The sequence below is a fragment of the Microchirus variegatus genome (assembly GCF_963457635.1).
Source record: "Microchirus variegatus genome assembly, chromosome: 19".
In the NCBI taxonomy this organism is placed as follows: Eukaryota; Metazoa; Chordata; class Actinopteri; order Pleuronectiformes; family Soleidae; genus Microchirus; species Microchirus variegatus.
The window spans coordinates 21,345,954-21,368,444 of NC_139820.1; the positions used below are offsets into that span (position 1 = coordinate 21,345,954).

Consider the following 22,491-nt stretch of genomic DNA (forward strand, 5'->3'; position numbering starts at 1 on the left):
TGTCTTAAAAAGGTGACATTGAGTGTTTGAAAAGTTCTATAATAAAATTTATTGTTATTATTACACATGATACAAGATTAAGAAGAGTAAATATACAACAAAATGATGATAATACAAAGATAAAATAGTGTTCATTCGGGGGTCAAAGGTCACCTGACTCAAAATGTCAAAGACGATCGCTGCATTAGCATAAATCTGATTCTTTTATTATTATTTTTACACGTTTATGTTAATGCAATCTGCCGGCGCGGGGTTTTAATGACACGACTGCCTTTTTTAATTTGTAATTAAAAGTTAAGAGACGGTGATAATCAGAGTGATTATGTCAATTTGTCTCTGCTAATTTCCTTGTCTGCAGGGACTCTGTGCTTTTACGGTCACATGAATGTCAGCGCTGCAGGCCTGATGCCGGTGATGGAGGAACTTGTCAGTGAGAGGTGAGACTTCATTCTCCTTTTGTTTGTGTTTGTGTTTGTTTGTGCATCATCAACACAAGGTTTTACATCTTTACATCTGAGTCAGAGCTGATCTGCTCCTAATAGCACATGGTCTACGGGTACAGTTTGGTGTAACAGTACACGGGGGTTCACACGGGCCCTTGAAATCCTTGAAAGTTTGTGAATTTGAATATTACATTCATGGAAATTTTGGAAAATGCTCCAAAATAAATGTTCATGTATTTTTTTCTTCTAATGGGTTTGTTGAGTCAAAGTTATGAAGTTAATATAATTAGTTTATGATAAATGGTCTATGATAATTTACTCTATGATAAATGGTATATGATAATTTGCTCTACGATAAATGTTCTATTGACAAATGGTCTATGAAAAATGGTCAATCGATGAATGGTCTATGATAATTTGCTCTATGATAAATGGTCTATGATAATTTGCTGTATTGATAAATGGTCTATTGATAAATGGTGTACTGATAAATGGTCTATGATAATTTGCTCTATTGATAAATGGTCTATCGATAAATGGTCTATGATAATTTGCTCTATGATAAATGGTCCATTGAAAAATGGTCTCTGATAAATGTTCTATTGATAAATGGTCTATGATAATTTGCTCTATCAATAAATGGTCTATGATAAATGGTCTATGATAAGTCTATTGATAAATGGTCTATGATAAATCTATTGATAAGCCGTCTATATTTCCACTTTTCTCGTCTTAATGACCGCTCAAAGCTGTTTCATACAGTTTTTTCCATTCACCCATAGTTTCTAGAGCTGGGAATCGAACCAACAACCTTCGAGTCAAAAGATGACTTGCGTTACCACCGAGCTACCGTTCAAAGATCTCTGTCTCTCCAAATGGCAAAGACGGACTTTGACCGTCATGAACGAAGACAGTTGTGTCCAACTTGTCCAGCCTCGATGTTCATTGTCCCTCAGGTTATTTGAGTTTGCGCCCCCTGGTGTTCAGGACTGACTGATACTTGACGGCAAATCAACACTTAAAAATACCCCAACATCCTTTTGAGCGTCTGAGTCTTCATCCTTTTCTCGTTTGTCTTTGCTCTTTTCTTAGAAAAACACCCAGCGTGACTGTATCTGCTGCTGCTGCATTGTTAAATAAAGCAGCATCAAAGACCTGAAGTGCTTTGCTTCTTTCTTTCTTTCGAGGCTCTTTTCATCTGCACATATTTTGCTTCGGCTGAGGAAACAACAGACGTAGCAGAGGATTTTCCTCCTGCGTCGCTCTCCCTCTCTCTCAGCCTCGGCCTCGGGCCTCGTTGGTTTGATTAAAACCCGGATCCGGCTCAAAGTGTTGGGTGGTCTTTTTCGTTTTTGCCGCTTTAGAATGTAAAGAGTGTGGGGTGGTGTTTTTTTATGGGCTCCTGTGCTCGGTGAACGCTCTTCAGCCCAGAGGCTGAGAGAGTTTTTCTTAAATCATGGCTGTGAAAGTGCACTGGGATGAGGGTTTTCTTTTTGTATTTATTTCCAGCCTCTTGCTGTGAAGCACTGGATTTTTTAAGAAAAGATGGTGCATATAATGAAAGCTCCAGGCATCAGATTACACAGAGATTGAAGGCGTGTTGACTGTTTATATCCTTTATAAACTCACGGTACTTTCTCCACTGTTTGGACTGGAGGAGACCAAATCAGAGCACAGGTGTGCTTCTGCTTTTTGGACTACATTTCAATAACAACTCCTTATATGGACGTCATGGAGGTGTGTGTTTGTTTATTGGTCACATCTACAGGATTTACAAAATTGAGTCAAAGTTATGAAGTTATGTAGCGATAAATGGTCTACGATGGTCTATGATAAATGGTCTATGATGGTCTATGATAAATGGTCTATTGATAAATGGTCTATTGATAAATGGTATGATCAATGGTCTATGATAAATGGTCCATTGATAAATAGTCTATGATAAATGGTCTATTGATAAATGGTATGATCAATGGTCTATGATAAATGGTCTATGATAAATGGTCTATGATAAATGGACTATGATAAATGGTTTATTGATAAATGGTCTATGATAAGTGGTCTATTGATGAATGGTTTATAATAGTCTATGATAAATGGTCAATGATAAATGGCCTATTGATAATTGGTCTATTGTAAAATGGTCTATTGATAAATGTTCTATGATAAATTGTATAATGATAAAGTGTGTAATGATAAATTATTTATTGATAAATGGTCTATTTTGTCAAAAAGTCACAAAATAGACAATTTTTATTTTATTTTTGTTCATAAAATGCGACACAAACTTCAAAATTTGACAAATTAAATCACATTTTAAGATATTTTAAGTACTTTTTGGCTCAGGTTTGTTTATATACTTGGTGACTAATAAAACAAAACAATTATTTAATTAGATTGCCAATAGTCTGTGCTGAAAAAAAATTATATATAAAAAATATAACACACTTGATGGGTTAACTTGATGCTTAAAGGGCAATTTTACCCATTTTTTCCACTTCAAAGGAAGATAACACTTAAAATGCTGCGTTTGTTAAATTTGAAATATATATTTATTAATTTTTCCAGATCAACTCATAAAAGTTGACTGTGTGTGAAGTTATTTGTTTACAGAAATGACAGTTATGTTATATTTCACAGAGGTTCAGTAACAAGCTTGTTGTACAAAACCTTTTTTTTTTACCATAATTTCAAACACGCGAGTGTAATAATGAGACCACGTTATAGAATAATTTTAAACGTCCTTAAACTTAGCCTCATACGATGATGCGATACCAAATCAACGTTGAGACTGACGTCGCGTCTGTGACCGCAGCGTAAACAGCAGCAGAGGTGAAATGACCTGCGATGGCGATTCCTTTAGACGTTTCAGAGGCTTCACTCTGTCGCCAAGTTCATGTAATTTAATTTTAGTAGAAGTGAAGGGTACGTGCAGCCATTTGTCTTCTCAGCCCGTCCTCCCTGACGTCCTCCAGCTCTGTCAAACTCACTTTCACTGCACTGTAAATGAAGTCTGAGCCAAAGACAAAGAGTTTTCCACCTTGAGGGAAACGAAGTTTAACCTCACCTTGTTTCAGTTTTGCGATAACCTCATTTGTTATCATCTCGGCAACAACAACAAAAGTGTCTACAGAAGAGCTGCGTCACAGTTTTGTTGTCTAACGCTAAAACGTGAACATTAATGGCGGTGTAAGGTTAGCTTCTTTTCTTCCGTGTGACGATGATTGTGTGGTTTTTCGCCGTGACCCAGTTTCAGGCGGTGATTTATGAAGCGTCTTCTTTAACGTTTGTGTTAAACTGCTGCGTCATAAACATCCTTGAGAAGAGAGAGAATCTAAATTAACATAATGTGTGATTTATGATGATGTTTCTTTCTCAGCTGCCCTCGCTCTGAACCGCTGTTCACGCTCTGCATCCGAGTGTCACACGTGTTAAATCACCCACTTATGTAATGTGTAATGTGTGTGTGTCATATTTGATGGTTTGAGGACACACACACACACACACACAGGCCTAACTTTTTCATTTTCGTTGCATCAGCACAAAATTTAAGTTCACCGAAAACAGTTGTATTTGATTTTCGCGGTTTTAGATTAATTTGAAGTGCAAATATAGTGTTTTTTTGTGTATTTACAGTAATATCTGCTGACTTGTGGTAGTAATGTTGTTATGACAATTAAAAGGGTAAATAAACACAGGATAGAATAAGGCGATAAGGAGTACATAAAAACACAGTGATGTAGATTAAATATTACTCACCACTTTCTATAAATTATTTACAAAATTAGTTATAATCCTCATTTTAAATCATCTTTATTCATTAAAAAAATAGATGATTTATTATAAATACATCCTTTTTCTGATTGTAAATTGCCAGCTGTTCTCATAAATGACTTACTTTACTAAAGTAAATGGTTACTTTACTCCATATAATAAAGAAATTATTGTAAACTCAATCATTTTGAGTCAATAAACATTTTAATTTAGTCAAAGACATTTTGAACATTTTATTGTTTATTAAAATTGTCTTATTTGTTTGTTGAGTCATAGTTATGTAGCAATAATTGGTCTATTGATAAATGGTTTAATGATAAATGGTCTATTGCTAAATGGTCTTTTATAAATGCCTATGATTAATGGTTTATTGATAAATGGTCTATAATTTTCTATTGATAATGGTCTTGCTAAATGGTCTATAATATATGGTCTAATGATACATGGTCTATGATAAATTGTCTATGATAAATGGTCTATAACAAATGGTCTGTTGATAAATGGTCTATAACAAATGGTCTATTGATAAATGGTCTATAACAAATGGTCTATTGATAAATGGTCTATAATAAATGGTCTATTGATAAATGGTCGATAATGGTCTATTGATTAATGGTCTATTGATAAATGGTCTATAATAAATGGTCTATTGATAAATGGTCTATAATAAATGGTCTATTGATAAATGGTCGCTAATGGTCTGTTGATAAATGGTCTATTGATAAATGGTCTATAATAAATGGTCTATTGATGAATGGTCGAAAATGGTCAATTGGTAAATGGTCTATTGATAAATGGTCTTTGATATAAGTTAAAAATGATCATTAAATGGTTCTCAGTATGAGCTACAAGGCAGATAATTCATGAATGAATTCATGATAATTCATGTTCTCTTTCGATAAACTGGCACCAGACCCTGAAACAGTCAGGTGATCGTCGTCTGGACAGAGTCTGCACGTCCGACACATCCTGTAACGCGACACCTCGCCCTCACGTCTGAGACATTTTACACAACGGCGAGAGCAGAATTCTTCCGGGAAGTTCTGACTAAACATCGATAAATCACAGTCTACCGGAGTCAAAGTGATCGGATGACAGAAATATTATGCTCGTTTATTCGGTTTCATTCATTCCTCGTCCTCACCGTGATCTCCTGCTACGAATTGAAACGTAGCAGATGAAAAATGGCCCTAAAATACAGTTGATGGAAACAAACCAATTGAAAGTTACACTGTGCGTCAGTCAAATATAAGAAGTTTAAGTTTATTTCTGTGTATGTTGTAGTTTATTCTGGAGAATTCATCACCGAAAATTACCGAAAAATAGAAGATTCATCAACACAATAAGACAAGAGTCATATCATCAAAAATCATAAAAACCGTAACAGGCCAGTGTCCGTAATTTGCAACCCGTAACAGCCTAGCATTCATAACCTTTATCAGGCCAGTGTTCGATATTTGTAACAGGCCAGCGTCTGTAATTTGTAACCCGTAACAGGCTAGTGTCTGTAATTCGTTACCCGTAACAGCCTAGCATTCATAACCTGTAACAGTGTGTGTTTGTACCCTCTAATAGGCCAGTGTCTGAAATGCGTAACAGGCTAGCGTTCGTAACCCGTAACAGGGCAGCGTGTGAAATTCGTAACAGGCCAGTGTTCGTAACTGGTAACAGGCCGCTGTCCGTAATCCGTAACAGGCCAGTGTCCGTAATCTGTAACAGGCCAGTGTCCGTAATCTGTAACAGGCCAGTGTCCGTAATCTGTAACAGGCCGCTGTCCGTAATCCGTAACAGGCCAGTGTCCGTAATCTGTAACAGGCCAGTGTCCGTAATCTGTAACAGGCCGCTGTCCGTAATCCGTAACAGGCCAGTGTCCGTAATCTGTAACAGGCCAGTGTCCGTAATCTGTAACAGGCCGCTGTCCGTAATCCGTAACAGGCCGCTGTCCGTAATCCGTAACAGGCCGGTTTCCGTAAACTGTAACAGGCCAGTGTCCGTAATTCGTAACCCGTAACAGCCTAGCATTCATAACCTGTATCAGGCCAGTGTTCGAAATTTGTAACAGGCCAGCGTCTGTAACTCGTAACCTGTAACAGGCCAGTGTGTGTTCGTAACCTTTAACAGGGAGGCGTCCTAAATTCGTAACAGACCAGTGTCCGTAATCCGTAACAGGCCAGCGTCTGTAATTCGTAACACGTAACAGCCTAGCATTCATAATCTGTATCAGGCCAGTGTCCGAAATTTGTAAGAGGCCAGTCTTCGTAACTGTTAACAGGCCAGTGTCCGTAATTCGCAACAGGCTCGCATTCATAACCTGTAACAGGGCAGCATCCGAAATTCGTAACAGACCAGTGTCTGTAATTCGTAACCCGTAACAGCCTAGCATTCATAACCTGTAACAGGCCTGTGTTCGTAAACCCTAACAGGACAGCGTCCAAAATTTGTAACCCGTAACAGCGCTGGTTCATTACAATTAGATCTGGAGGCTTGAAAACAGGACTTTGTCAGAGTCTCTGCAGAGTAATTTAACGCTGAAGGTTGTGGCAGGGTTTACCCTCCGTACGCCTGAACCTTTCTTTAACAGAGCGTCTCCTCTCACCTCGAGCCTCCTGTCGTTAATCATCACTCTCTGCAGCAGCAGCAGCAGCAGCTGAATCTGCATCACTTTCACTTGCCTCCGTCTCTCGGCGTCAGCGTCACGTCTGCAGCGTCGCAGAGTGAGTGCAGAGTTGGCCGACGACCAAGTGCAGCGTCTTCTTCCTTCAATTATTCATTCATGTAACCTCAATAATAATAATAATAAATAAATATATTCATACAAAGAGCTTTTGCTCCTCTTCCTTCACAAAAATCCTCCAAAATAATCCGTGACAGGTCTTCTCTGCAGCTGAGGACGAGGTCGTGACCTCAAGACTCTCAGATTATGAACTGTGATGACAAATAAATACATGTTATTATGTAATGAAACACGTTACTGTCATTTTAAAAGTGTTCTGTTTCATTTTAGGAAAAACTTTCATTAATTTTGTTCAGTTAAACCTAATGGAGTGAATAACTTTATATCCGTGTGTGGCAGAGTCACATGATTTCATTGTTAAAGTCACTTTAATATCCTTATTTAAGTTGAGTTGTGACTCTTAAAATGCAGCGATGTGACTAAATCTGTCTTTTATTGATAAATTATCGCGATCATTTAAGTTAAATGTGGTTTTTAAACTTCTGCGTGAGCAGAAATTTCCAAAACATTCAAATTTATTTAATTTAACAGCGGCATAAACGTTGCTTTAACCTTAGCGACCACTTTATTAGGTACACCCGTTCAGCTGCTTGTTAAAGCACTTATTTAATCAGTTAAAGTAAAGTAATATTGTAATAATATTAATTATTATTACTGTTCGGTGCAATTAAAACCCAGTGTGTTAAATAAACGTCCCTCGTTGTCCCTGAGGGACAGAGTTGTCCACAGTGGAGACACAAAAATGAACCAAGGTCGTCCGACAGATCACGACTTTGCTGCCGGTAAAGTTAGACTGTTATTTATTTATTTACCTTCACGTCTGCAGACATGTTGACTTACTGAGATTTTATGATTTATGCAAGAATTTAAACGCCTAAAATAAACTGGACAGATTTCAGACTCGCAGTCAAATGTCTCCGCTTTTTTGGAAATCTGTGAACAAAAGCTTTCAAGACGTCACCTCGGCTTCTTCCAGTGAAACAAAGGCTGCGTCTCTGACACCAGAGAGAGGAACAATTAGCTGTTTCTTTTGCTCTCTCTTGTGGCACAAATCAGATATTTTAGAAGAATTAAGCAGGTGAAAAAGCTCATGGATTCAGAAATCATCAGATTTCTATGGTTTCAGGCCTCATTTCAATGTGGAAATAAATCAGAGATGAAGCTGCGATCTGTAATCTAAGACATGTCAGATGTTTACTCTGTCAGCGCCACTTATACGACCTCAAAATCATACGTGAATGACAAAAACAAACTAGTTGACAACAGGGTCAAACCAGTCGACTTCTTACCTTTTAAAGTTCTTGCGGTGAGGATTTAAAAAAAAAAAGATATTCACGTACATGAATGAAAGTTGGTACATGTGTTAATCATGTCAGGACGGTCCAAAAAGTCAATGAGGACTTTGCTGTAAGTCCTACAGGAAGGTCGCCATCTTGGGTTGAACGGCCGTTTTTTGGCGATTTTGGTCTTTGGCTTTGGTCTGTTTTTGTTATTTTATTATGAGGTTTCTTTTTAAAGAATGTAGCGACATGTCGGATGTTTACTCTGTCAGCGCCACTTATACGACCTCAAAATTGTACGTGAAAGACAAAAACAAACTAGTTAACACGGGGTCAAACCAGTCGTCTCAGGCTGAGGTTTCATACCTTTAAAGTTCTTGCGGTGAGGATTTTTTGAAAAGTTTAATCTACATGAATGAAAGTTGGTACATGTGTTAATCATGTCAGCACGGTCAAAAAAGTCAATGAGGACTTTGCCGTAAGTCCTACAGGAAGGGTGCCATCTTGGGTTGAACGGCCATTTTTTTGGCGATTTTGGTCCGATCATTTTCAATTTTTATTATGTTTTAGTTATTTTTATTATCATGAGGTTTCTTTTTAAAGAATGTTTTAATTGAGTGGGTTGAAATTGACAGCAAAAACCCCAAAAAAGCCCCTCATGCCCTAAAACCAACCCTTAACTCTCAAAACCCCTTAAATAAGGCAGATATAAAGTGTCAGAGCTGGTCATGTTGATTGTGTACATCCTGAAAAGTCAAACTCAGTGTGTTTGTGTCATCACTGTTTCACACTTTTGTTCTTCAAAGAGACACAAACACATTATGAATGATGGCCGTGTTCCATTTCCCTGTCCCAGTTTGCCGATGTCACCGGGCCAGCGGAAGTGGACGCGGCTAAATATCAATCACATCGCTGCTGCTTCCTCTTCCTTCCTGTGCTGCTGTGACATTAAACATCTGTATAGGAACAGGAAGCCTTCAAAGTCACGGTGAATGTGACTTTAACAGTGTTTTTTTACGCTCTGACTTTGAGTCAGTTCTCGTTGTGTTTGTGAAGCAGGGGGCGGGGTTTGTTTAACGTCACTCCACCGAAGGAAATATCGACTTTCTGTTTAATATTCGTCCAAATTGGAGTTTTAAAAACAGCAGAGACTGAAATGACTTTGCAACGGAGCGTGTCTGGTTTTTAAAAAAAGAGAGAATTATGAATTTTCACGTCTTCTGTCTTGAATAAAATCAGACTCATGGTTATTTCTTTTACCCATAATTCGGCGTCACTTAATCTGATTAGCGATGGCTTCAGGGCGGCATTTGTAAGTAGTCTGGCCGTCCTTCAGTGAGAGGACCGTCTTCTGGTGAAGTGTCCTTAAGAACGTCTTTGAGAGGACGGATACTGGTCATTTAAAAATAGACGCAGACTCTTTTGGGGACACGAGACAAAATAAACCACATTTTACTCACTTTAACCAAAGGTTAAACTAATAAAATCCACACTAACTTAAGTCTATGATAGTTGCAGCTTGTATTTGCCATGAAACAAACGGCCGTTTCTGGATTATTTGATTAAACCTCCCACCAAAGTCCAGTGAGAAAATCAGCCATTTTTACATCACAGCATTCAGGAGTTGTTGATCCACTGCTGCTTCTGTCAGTGACTTTAAATGTGGTATTTTATAACTTCTGTGTTTAAAATACTTTGTTAGAATTAACATAACGGACAGAAACGTTCTAAAAAGAGCAGCAGTAGAGCAGCAGCTTCTGTTTCCCTGTGAGCTAAAAAACGCAGATTTTCTCAATGGGCTTTGGTGCGGGAGATTACTCGGTCTACGGACTTCAGTTTACAGTCAGAAAACAGCTGTTTAACGTCCAGATTAAACAGAAATTATGTCCTGATGATTTTTACAGGCAGATAAAATCATCTTTTACTCGCTTTCTCCCTGGCGGCGTTATTTTAGCCTTCAGAAATCTGAGCTACACTTTTAACACAAATTCATATTCATGTGCCACGAACCCTTTTAATACAGACACGGTGTCGTCTGCCCCGCTGTGTTAAGTCAAACCACTCTGACTCTTATTCGAGCACCTGCGTGGCATTTGTGGGCTTGGCTTGCTTTTCGCTTTCTTGGCCTTTACCGGAGAGAAAAACGAGTAACCAGGCAACAGAGAGGACACTCGCACGAGTCGTCTGCTGCCGAGACGACGACGACGACACGAGCAAAGTGCTGTTATTTTTACAAAAGACAAAGGCAGGGAAGTGGAACTGGAGTTAAACGCGGAGTGTGATGTGCGTTAAGTAGGATTATTGGTGGTAATTACAGGTAAAAGATCCTCGTGTGAACGCTGTGCTTCTTTCATATTAAAGGCCATTATCAACACATTGTCAGTAAAGTGAAAACAATCAAACAAACAAAAGCAGAGGTTTGGTTAGAAAACAGAACAGCTCCAGTTCTTCTTCTTTTATCACAGGTCAAAGTTATTTGACGTTCTCTCAGTTCGTTCTTCTATAAGTTCCTCCAGGCTTTACACAAGTTCCCAATCACTTTTGAAGTTCTTAGACTCAGATTGAGGTTGTTCCTCCATAGTTTCTCTTCCTCTTCTTCTTCTAATAATTTCCGGCAGGCTGTACAGTGAGATGTTTGATGCTGCCTTCTACAGTTTGGAGTTCTTTATCACAGTTCCTCTCATCGTCTCAGTCTCATCCACTTCTCGTCATTCTTCATCGCAGCTCAAAGTTCTTCAACCTTACCGCCCTCTGCTCTCTTCAGTCTCTTTATCACAGTTCTTCTTTTACCCTCATCCTCATTCCTTAATATATCCAGATTCTTCCTCTCTCTCAAAGTTCTTCTCATCTCCTTAGTCCTGGATGGGTGAACCAGTTCCTCGCATCTCCTCAGTTTCGTCTTCCTTGAAAGTTCCTCAAAGTAGTCCAGAGTTCCTCAAAGCAGTCCAAAGTTCCTTAAAGTAGTCCAAAGTTCCTCAAAGCAGTTCAGAGTTCCTCAAAGTAGTCCAGAGTTCCTCAAAGCAGTCCAAAGTTCCTTAAAGTAGTCCAAAGTTCCTCAAAGCAGTTCAGAGTTCCTCAAAGTAGTCCAAAGTTCCTCAAGGCAGTCCAAAGTTCCTCAAAGTAGTCCAGAGCTACTCAAAGTAGTCCAGAGTTCCTCAAGCCAGTTCAGAGTTCCTAAAGGCAGTTCAAAGTTCCTCAAAGTAGTCCAGAGTTCCTCAAGGAACTTTGAGCTGCCTTGAGGAACTCTGGACTACTTTGGACTACGCAGTTACTCAAATCAGTTTAATGTTCCCCAATGTCAACGTTTCCTCAAGGCACTCCAAAGTTCCTCAACAGAGTCCAAGTTCCTTCCTCTAACCCTCACTTCCTCCTGAAGGCTCCTCATGATGTCATGGCAGCACCTTGAAGCTTCCACAGCTTCCTCGTCTCCTCAGTCTCTTTATCACAGTTTGAAGTCCTTCTTCATCCTCAGCCTCATTCCCTCAATCCTTCTGGATTCTTTCTTTCTGGAAAAGCTTCTCTCATTTACTCAGTACCATTTCTCCCCCAGAGTCCCCAACTTCAAACTTCCACCACACATAAATGATCTTCTATAATGAGGAGGAAACTGAGTCATATTTGACTTTGTCTTCTTCTCACTTGTGTTAAAGGTTATTCAGGTAAATTTCAAGAAACTTTGCGGTGAAGAAGTTTGACTCTTAGGACCATCTTCTACCATCTTCAGCTGTGAACAAACTGCTGCCGACTGCAAATAAAAAAAGACTTATTAAAAAAAGCTGCCAGACTTGGATTCAGCCGAAGATAAACGATTACAAAGTGAGCAAAAGACGGTTTGTAGCTTTAAATCCTGCAGATGTTGCTTCGGCTCCGCTCAGCGCCTGCAGTGTCTCCATCACAGGGACGAGGGCTGAGGTTCTTTGTCTTCACGGCTCAGCAGCAGAGCTGTGCGTTGACAGCAGGGGGTGAAGCAGCCTGATTACTCTGCTAAATCTCTGCGCCTCACGCTGAGAGCAGATGTGCTGCCTTTTCTCAAACATCGGCCCCAATTTAACGGAAAATACTTCTGCACAAACTTCTGCGTCTTCAAGGCGTCGTCATGTGACCCAGAACTTTCAAACTTTGATCAGGCAGGTTTTTGTTCCTTCACTGTTCCAATGGATCAAGACGGATATCAGTACTAATACTAGTACTAGTACCACTACTATTACTAGTAATACCATGACTACCATTACAACAACAACGACTACCACTACTGCAGCCGCTACAACCACTACTACCCCACTGCCTCTACTTCCAACACTACTGCTACTACTACGACCATTACTACTACTATTACTTCCACTACTTCTACCTCTACTACAGCTACAGCTACTATTACAACCATTAATACTACTAATACTTCTACTACTACCCTACTACTACAGCTACAGCTACTACTACAACCATTAATACTACTATTAGTTCCACTACTTCTACCCTACTACCATTACTATGATTACTACTACTACTACTACTACTACAGCTACAGCTACTACTACGACCATTACTACTAAGATTACTTCCACCACTTCTACCCTACTACCATTACTACTATGACTACTATTACTTCCAATTCTTCTACCCTACTACCTCTACTCCCATTACTACTAATTACTACTACCATTACTTCCAATACTTCTACCCAACTATCTCTATTACCATTACTACTACTACTACAGCCACTACTACGACCATTACGACTACTATTACTACCACTACGTCTACCACACTACCATTACTACTACTATTACTTCCAATACTTCTACCCTACTACTACTATAGCTACTACTACGACCATTACTACTACTATTATTTCCACTACTTCTACCCTACTACCATTACTGCTATGACTACTATTACTTCCAATTCTTCTACCCTACTACCTCTACTCCCATTACTACCACTATTACTTCCAATACTTCTATCCTACTACATTTACTGCCATACTACTGCTGCTACTAGAACTACTACTACTACTACTACTACTTCCACTAACACTGAATGGGGTAATCCATTATGAACTGATTACTAACACAGTGTTTTTTTGTAAATAATTTAAACAAATGACCTAATGTTCTGGTTTCTTTGCTCTACGTAACAGATAAATCATTAAAACTGTGTTTTTTTGGTTATTCTTCATTATTTTCTGAACCAAACGACGATCAACAGAACGATCAACAGATCGATTGAGCATTAGTTGCAGATCTCGATGTCCAGTAATGACTTTAAATGCTGTCATCAATGGATTTGCTGGATAACTAATTAGAGGTTTGTTTGAGTCGAGGCTTAAAGTCCAGTTGTTTTTCCTTCTCTGCTGTAATTACTCATAGCATCGATACAGAACATACGAGGATATGCTTCATTTCTGTAGCTGCAGACACTGACGTTATTTTTCACTCTGTTTTATTTTCTGTTTTTACCTAAACGTGAACAAAAACCTTCTTCTACTGTGATTTTAATCACCACGCCGCTCTGCGAGCATCTCTCTGCTGCTGTGATGACGGCCAAATGAAAGCAGAGTAATTCATATTTGGTCACCCGACCGTTGCCTGGCAACGAAAAACCCCGACGTTTGACTCAAGTCGTCACCGGCTCTGAATTATCCCCAAACATTTCCAGTCAGTTTATCAGCGTCAGACTTTGTTAGTTACACATGAAATATGGTATTTTTCCACATAGAAAACAAGACTGTATTTGTATCATTTGGGCTTCAGTGTGTGTGTGTGTGTGTGATATCGATCAATACGACTGATGACTAATATGAATAAAAATGGGATTCAAACAGAAACGAATTACCAGGTGACGTCCAACACTGATGTTGTTATGTATGATTATGTGGTGTCGTGTTTATATATCCTGACTCCAAACATAGTGGGAAAAAAATCGAAGTAAATTAATCCCGCCAACCAAATTTGGCCCAAAGAACTCTTTAAGGAAGTGAGGGCTGAATAAAATTCTCAATTTCTTTTTTAAAAAGTGTGTTTTTGTCACAAAACACAATCATTTCCTTCAGTCTTTATGTTCTCATCATCTGAGTTTGTTACTATGAAGCTCATTCACAATTTCCCAGTTAATTCTGGTGTTCCCCAAGGCTCCGTCCTGAGTCTTATTCTTTTGTATTTAATAACTGTCAACTCTTGATAAGAATTAAGATTTTTTTTTTTTTTCCTAACGAAGCAACGGTTGAATTTCTCTTTGGTGGCCGCCATGTTAGACGTTTACAGAAACTGCTACTAGCGCACCGGGGCGGAAAAAAAACTATACATATCGTTTGCCGTTTTTCAGAGATTCCATTACCAGATGTGTTTGCGGAGTAAAATCAAATCTTTCGGGCAGATTCAGCAGAGTTCACCCAGGCTAATTCAACCAGGAAGACCCTTAATATTCCATTTTCAAGAGAGTCTTGGGAGATTTACTCTGACAGAACTTGTAATATTTCTACCAAAGAGACCAGGACCAGCTGTTGTGGCCTTGTCTTGCTGCAATGCCTCGTTGCATTTGTGGCAAGATTAATAGATTATGATCAGATAATCCTTTATTTATCCCACATGGGTAAATTTGCATCTTCTTGGTGGATGTCGAGACTAGCATGCTAGCATGGTAACATCCTAGCAACTAGCATGCTATTATCATCAGGGTTTGTTGGTATGAAGTTAATTCAGACCACATCTAGTTTGTCCAACTCAGAAACGTCATACTCTCTTTAACATGAAAGCTTTTTTTGAATTGACTTGAATTTCACCAGTTAGTTCTGGTGTTCCGCAGGGCTCCGCCCTGAGTCCTATTAGTTTTTATTGAATAACTCTCAACTCTTGATAAGTAGTAAGATGTATTTTTTTTTTTTTTTCCTAACGAAGCAGCAGCTGAATTGAAAGACAGCTGCTCTTCGGTGGCCACCATTGTTGGACGTTTAATTTTACATCTCACGTAACTATGGACAGCAGGACTGTACGAAAACACTTGGACGTCGGGTTTCTCCGTGGACATGGTCTCCATGGTCTTCCTGGTCTTCATGATGCTTGTCGTTTGTAAAAGTAAAAGGTAGAATAAGTGCTAAGATACAACTTTTTTTAAAGCTTCACATTCTTGATGAAGTTCACCCAGAGGAGATTCCTGTCCTGACAGTTCTGGCTCCTGCTGCCAGGTGGTCGCAATTTGAGCCCACATTACTTCACAATGACGGAATCGTTTCCACGTGAGCAGATGTCACTCGCGTCTCTGTGAGTTAATTTAGCCTCACCTCTCAAGCGTGTCTTTGTGTGATGGGGATTGGAAATGGGGGGCGGGGGGGGGTTCTGATGGCTCGGCACCAGGTGCAACCCATTTCCACGTTTCCCCTGTTGCATTATGGGCAGCACTGACATCAGGATGTAGCCAATACATGATTGATAATTGGGGGATAAATTGACAGTAACGTTAAGTGAGTGGATGAAGGCGAGCTTCATGTTGGGTGGCACTCGAGTGTGTGTGTGTGTGTGTGACTCACACCTCGTAATCCAATTTGAAGTTTTTTGACAGCCGAACACTCTGGCGTCACGTCTGCCTGATGCCTCACTCTAATCTGTCTCTGATCTGAGATTTCGAATCACACGAGGTGAATTAGTCAGACATTCTGTGTGGAGAAAAAAAACGCAAAAATAGACGCCGCTACGTTTCTATTTCCTTCACTTTTTCTCTGCTGAAATCAGAACGGTGAGAGAAAAGTGATCCCATCAGTGTTTATGAGCTTTACTGTGTTTTTCACAGGAGGAATTAGCTTAGCTTTGCATAATGACTGTAAATACAGTAGGAGGTCACTCGTCTCTGCTCAGTAACAGATGTTGCAACAGGAAAATAAAACAAGTCAAAGCAACACATTTTTCTTTCTTTAAGTGTTTGTTTTATTGTGGTTAGTTTATTTTAAATAAAATTATTTATTCTAGTTGGGTGACTGCATCTTACTGAATGTCCTGCTACATAACTTTACATAAGAAATAATGTTACGTATTGTTACGCTACCTAAATTTACATAACAGTAATGTCATGCTACATAACTTTACATTAGACGTAGGTTTTTATACTATATTTATTTACGTGAGTCTTAATGTTACCCACATATTGTTATGCTACATAAATTTACGTAAGCCGCAATGTTACATATTGTTATGCTACGTAACTTTATCTTCGACTTAATGTTACGTAATGTTACACATTGTTACGCGACGCAACTTTACATAAGGCGTAACGTTGCATAGTGTTAAGCTATGCTACATATTAAGTTGCGTAACTTTTGTTAATGCTATGTAATGTCATAACATTACGTAACAATAGTGTTACATATCGTTAGGTTACATAAATTAACACAAGAAGTATTGTTACGTAGCGTTATAAATTGTTACACTACGTAAATTAAGATAAGACGTATTGTTACGTAGAGTTATATATTGTTACACTACGTAACTTTGCATAAGACTTAACGTTGTGCGTCACTTTACGTAAGCCGTAGCGTTACACAGCGTGATGTAGTGTGACGTATTGTTAGGCTACGTAAGACTTGATGCTACATAACTTTTTTGTAATTCATAATGTTACGTAATGTCTGGTAATACGCAAAGTTATGTACCGTTACGTATTTTTACATTGCGTAACTTTACGTATCATCTAAATTCAAGTGTAAGACATATCTTTGATTCCTTGGTGTTGAAAACACTCATTTTGCTCCTCCACCACCTCCTTGTTGGCGTTCACAGACGCAGCAAACTGATTCCCCTGGAGTTGAACATCTTAGAGTTTGTAATAAGCTGAGCTGAAGCCGGTAACTATGGCAACCTGAGGTCAGAACCACCGTCTACCTGAGAGCTCAGACGGTCAAAGCAATTTTGGCAGATGGTTCTTGTGATTTTTTATTTTTTTGGAGAGAGAAACTAAACTTTGGGCTCTGTGTGTTTTTAATCTTCCAGAAGGATTTTCCCACGATTGAGACACAAAGTTCAGAGCATTGTTGTGAGGCTCGAGCGTCAAGTCGTGGCTGAAACTGTTGTATCGTGTGCCAAATTGTATTTAGATATACCGTCTTTTTATGTAAGACGTAATGTTACTTGACGTTAAGCTACGTACGTAACTTAACATAAGACGTAATGCTACATGATGCTAAGCTACGTAACTTTACGTAAGACGTAACGCTGCACAATTTTAAGCTAGCAAAATTTATGTATGACGTAATGTTACATCATGTTAATCTACGTAACTTTATCTAAGATGTAATGCTACATAATGTTAAGCTACGTAATTTAATGTAAGACATAATGCTACACAATGTTAAGCTACGTAGCGTTACATAAGCTGTAATGCTACATAATGTTAAGCTACGTAACTTCGCGCAAGACATAATGCTACACAGTGTTAAGCTACGTAACTTAATGTAAGACGTAATGCTAAATAATGTTGCGTAACTTTACGTAAGACGTATTGTTACATAATGTTCAACAATGTAACTTTACGTAAGACTTAATGCTACACAATGTTAAGCTACCAGAATGTATGTACGCCGTAATGTTACACAATGTTAAGCTACGTAGCTTTACGTAAGACGTAATTCTACACAATGTTAAGCTGCGTAACCTTACGTGAGGCGTAATGTTACATAATGTTAAACTACGTAACTTTGCGTAAGACGTAACGCTACAGAAACTGTTGTATCTTGTGTCATATTTGATGTATATATACCGTTTTTTGGCCTAAATTTTAAGTTAAATTGTAAATTTGTAAGGACTTTTACAATTCCTCTATTCAAAGCACACGTACGTACACACGTACGTGAAGCAGCAAAGCCAACATACGAAGTACGAGCTTCACCACTGGGAGCAGTTTAGTGTCCATGTACAGTTTCTCGCTCAAGGACGACGAAAGAAAACTTTTGGGAAGCTCCGCGAATACTAACAAGGAAAAAGTCAAACAAGGAGAATGTGTTTTTGTGAAAGGCAGCAGAGTTACATTCATGTTCTGGGGTAAATGTGTTCCTCCTCATTCATTCATTCACAACAGCACAGACTCTGAAGTCTTTTGTCCTGCGGCACATAGTCCACACTCTCGGGTTCCTCTTCTATTCTGACCTCTCTCTGGTGTATTTAATGTCAGGACGGTTAGTGCACACTTATTGTCCTACGCTGCCTCCGCCATCGGTCACACAACATTAGCCCGGTCCACTTGGGGGGTGAAAACGGGGGGGGAGTGGGGGATGGGGGTCGTCGCGTAGCGTTCAGGTAATCAACCCCCGGGGGAGTCCGGATGAGTTTCTACGACCTGAAATGGGCTCACCTATAAAAACAGGAAGTCCTAGTTTAGTTAATGGACTGGGAAATGGTGAGTTTAACAAAGTGCTCTGTCCTGGAAACACAAAGTGGGCCAAACCACTGATGAAAAGCTGAGTTCAGTTCATTGACGCAAGAAGACGAAGCAACAGTCGCTGCTCAATTCACAATTTTCTACAACATTTAGTCAATGAAGATAGGATTCACGACATTAGACTGGTTACACTTTGTAATAATTACACATTAATAAGCTTAAGTGAATACTTAATTCAATATTTCTGCCTTCATTTTACAAACTGGACCTTTAATATAACCTCACACAAGATGCTCAGTTTGAGTAAAAACCACTTGAATTGACCGTAAATTCCAGCATTAATAACAGTTTGTAAAGCATGATTTAATTGAATACAAGAGTGCAACTAACTGCTTTTTTAATGGATTTAATGCTTAATTTATAGATGTTTAATCTGCCATTTATTAAGCGTGAAAACACAAATCTTAAACATATTACATATTGACTTATTAATCAAAAGTAAATTCAATTATTACAGTTTATAAACGACCATTGTAAATGTAAATGTTGAATTAAATATTTACTTACTCCAATCATTGTATACATAGTCATTTTAAATGATGCAACTTCATTTACTATTATCCTCGGTGTCTTACAACACACTGTATATTATTATAATAATAATAATAAGGAGGACTCCTCCAAAGAATAAAAGAGATTATTATTATTATTATTATTATTATTAATAACCCAGTTTCCCATCACTGAAAACACTCCACACTTGTGATTACGGTGAAGGACGAGGTATCAGGAGTCAGATTTATGACGGTGACGGCAGAGATTTGATGTCCAGGTAAAGTCTTTGTCAGTCGTCTGTCATTTAAAGACTTGATCCAATGACCTGGAAATGTGTCTGAAGCAGGAAGTGACAGCGTCGCTGACCCTGAAGATTCCTCCTGAATATGAATATATATACGCCCACAAACAAACAAACACTCTATAACGTATGTAAATAACTGTTACAGCAGAAAAACAAAGATGTAATGATGCAAAACTAAGTAATTTTACATAAGATGTTACCCTACGCAATCTTAAGCTACTTAACTTTACAAAAGACTTAATGTGACGTAATTTTTACATATTGTTACACTACGTTCAATGTAATGTTACATAGTGTGATGTATTGTTATGCTACATTACTTTACCTAAGATGTAATGCTACATTTGTAAAGCTACGTAACTTTAACTTAATGTAAGACTTAATGTTACACAGTGTGATGCAGTGTTACGTGTTGTGACGTAAGACGTAATGCTACATAATGTCAAGCTACGTAACCTTACATAAGACGTAAATAAACTGCATGACTTTACGTGAGGCGTAATGCTACACGTTTTTAAGCTAGGTAACGTTACGTAAGACTTAATGTTACATATTGGGATGTAGTGTTACATAATGTCAAGCTACGTAACTTTACGCAAGACGTTATTAAACTATGTAACTTTACGTAAGACGTAATGTAAGATAATGTTAAACTACGTAATTTTACAAAAGACGTAATGCGACATAGTGTTAAGCTATTTAACTCTACGTGAGACGCAATTAAACTACGTAATTTCACGTAAGACGCAACGCTACATAATGTTAATCTACATGACTTTACGTGAGACGTAATTAATCTACGTAACGTTACGTAAGACGTATTGCTACACAATATTAAGCTACGTAACATTACACAAGACATAATGTGACGTAATGTTTACGTATTGTTACACTTGGTACGACGTAATGATACATAGTGTGATATTACATATTGTTACGCTACGTGACTTTACGCAAGATGTAATGAGATATAATGTTTAACTACGTAACTTTACGTAAGACTTAATGCGACATAATGTCAAACTACGTAACTTTATGTAAGATGTAATTTTATATAACGCTAAACCACGCAGCTTTACGTAAGACGCAATGCTACATACAGTATGTCAAACAACATTAAAATGGTAACACAAACACAGCATTACGTAGGCATTAGTAAATACAAAATTAAATGTTTATAAAGCAGTGAATGAATGATTGAGGAGTAAATTGGTACTCACTTGTTCACGACTGCGCTAAAACTGACTAAGAAACATTTACGAGTCCCAACTTTTTTACTGTTGTTGTTTCCGATGTCGGGTTTTGATTTACGTCTTCCTGTAAGAGGAAGGAGGTTCCTCCACCTGACGACTGATTTTAAATTCATGAAACTGGAGCACAGAGGCTCAGACGCTATAGTTTATGATTTAGAGTGTAATAGTAGAAATCCAGGCAGCCCATTTGTCTGTAAATCATGACGGTTTTAATTCTTTGGGCCCGTTTATTTAGCAGATTTGATTTTTCCTCTCCCTCCGTCTGATGAAATATAACGATTTAATGGTAATAAATAGTAATAATAAATAGCTTAACTTCACATTAATGGTCTGTGTCTCTAATCTGCACTTTATGTCTGCACTGCAGTGCATTATATATGCAGTATTTTAAGAGAATTAATGAATAAACTTAAACTTAAATGCAACAAAATCCAAAAGCATAAAGTTTTGGATCTAAGTTTTAGTCATTTAGTAATTGGTTTATGTAAATTATTTGAAAAATAAAACCATTTTCCAGCCACTCTGGAAATAGGAAAAAATATGTGATTTTGTTCAGTTTTTGTGTCACAGAGGCTGAGACTTTGTGTAAAAACTGTAACTATTGTTGATTTTTGTGTTTTTGTGAGTGTCACAGTAACGATGACAGTCATTATCAGAGTCAAACACAGACTTTGTGTGAGATTAAGAAACCTGAAGAGAACTGAATGGTTGTTCACTGCTGATGATGATGATGTAGAAGACGACACAAAAGGAGTCTTTTGTGTCTTCCACGTCCTTCCTGTGACGCTGGTGTTTTTCTCTTTGCCTAATTTCCCAGCATTGTACCTTTTTTTCCACCTGCAGAGATTCTGGAGCTTCACAAACACAAAAGCAGCCAGTTCTCTGTCGTTGAATCTCAAATCGAGTGCGGCCAAGTTTGGGCTTTTCTCTCGTCATCGCATGCAGATTTGCTTTGTTTTGACAGTCTGTGCCGTTAAATACCAGTTTGTCTCCGGAGTCTCGCGTCTGACAGCTCGTTTGACGGCTGCCGTTGTCGTCCTAAAACACTGTCGGAACAAAGAGAATCTCTAAATACTTTCATTGCAGCAGGAAAATTACATTGTATTGTTTTTTTTATTCTTATCATTTCCTGAATTTCAAAAATTCATTAAAATTATTCCTTAAGAGATTTGCAAATATTTCCGAGAGATCCTCTTTCAGGGCGTGGACTATTATGAGGGTAAATTTCAAGTAATTCTGAGATACTTTTTGTTTTTTTGAAAAAAGTCAGCTCACTGTTAAAGTGCATCAGGGCAAATGGATAATTTCCTGATTTTCAAAAATTCACTAAAATTATTCCTCAAGAGATTTGCAAATATTTCCAACAGTTCCTTATTCAGGGCGATGCCGACTATTATGACGGTAAATTTCAAGTCATTCCGAGATACTTTTTGTTTTCGAGAAGAAAGTCAGTTCACTGTCAAAGTGCATCCGGGCAAATTGATCATTTCCTGAATTTCAAAAATTCATTAAAATTATTCCTTAAGAGATTTGCAAATGTTTTCGAGAGATCCTCTTTCAGGGCATGGTCGACTTTTATGACGGTAAATTTCAAGTCATTCCGAGATACTTTTTGTTTTTATGAAGAAAGTCAGTTCACTGTCAAAGTGCATCAGGGCAAATGGATCATTTCCTGAATTTCAAAAATTCTTTAAAATGATTCCCTAATAGGTTCAGTCTGGTCATTCTTCTCTGAACGTCTGGCATCAGTGGATGGTTTTGAGTCTTTCTTGAGGCAGATTATGTT

The 22,491-nt window shown here is 38.2% G+C and overlaps 1 protein-coding gene across 1 annotated transcript in view; it reads left to right on the forward strand.

The window, feature by feature from the left end:
- Positions 1-378: 378 nt before the first annotated feature.
- htr4 (5-hydroxytryptamine receptor 4) overlaps positions 379-22,491 on the forward strand; it is a gene marked incomplete at its 3' end in the record, with an annotated part of 72,170 nt that continues 50,057 nt past the window's right edge. The window contains exon 1 of the mRNA XM_083905918.1: positions 379-437. Within this exon, the coding sequence (XP_083762044.1) occupies positions 382-437 (56 nt within the window). The 5' untranslated portion in view covers positions 379-381. The remainder of the gene's footprint in view (positions 438-22,491) is intronic.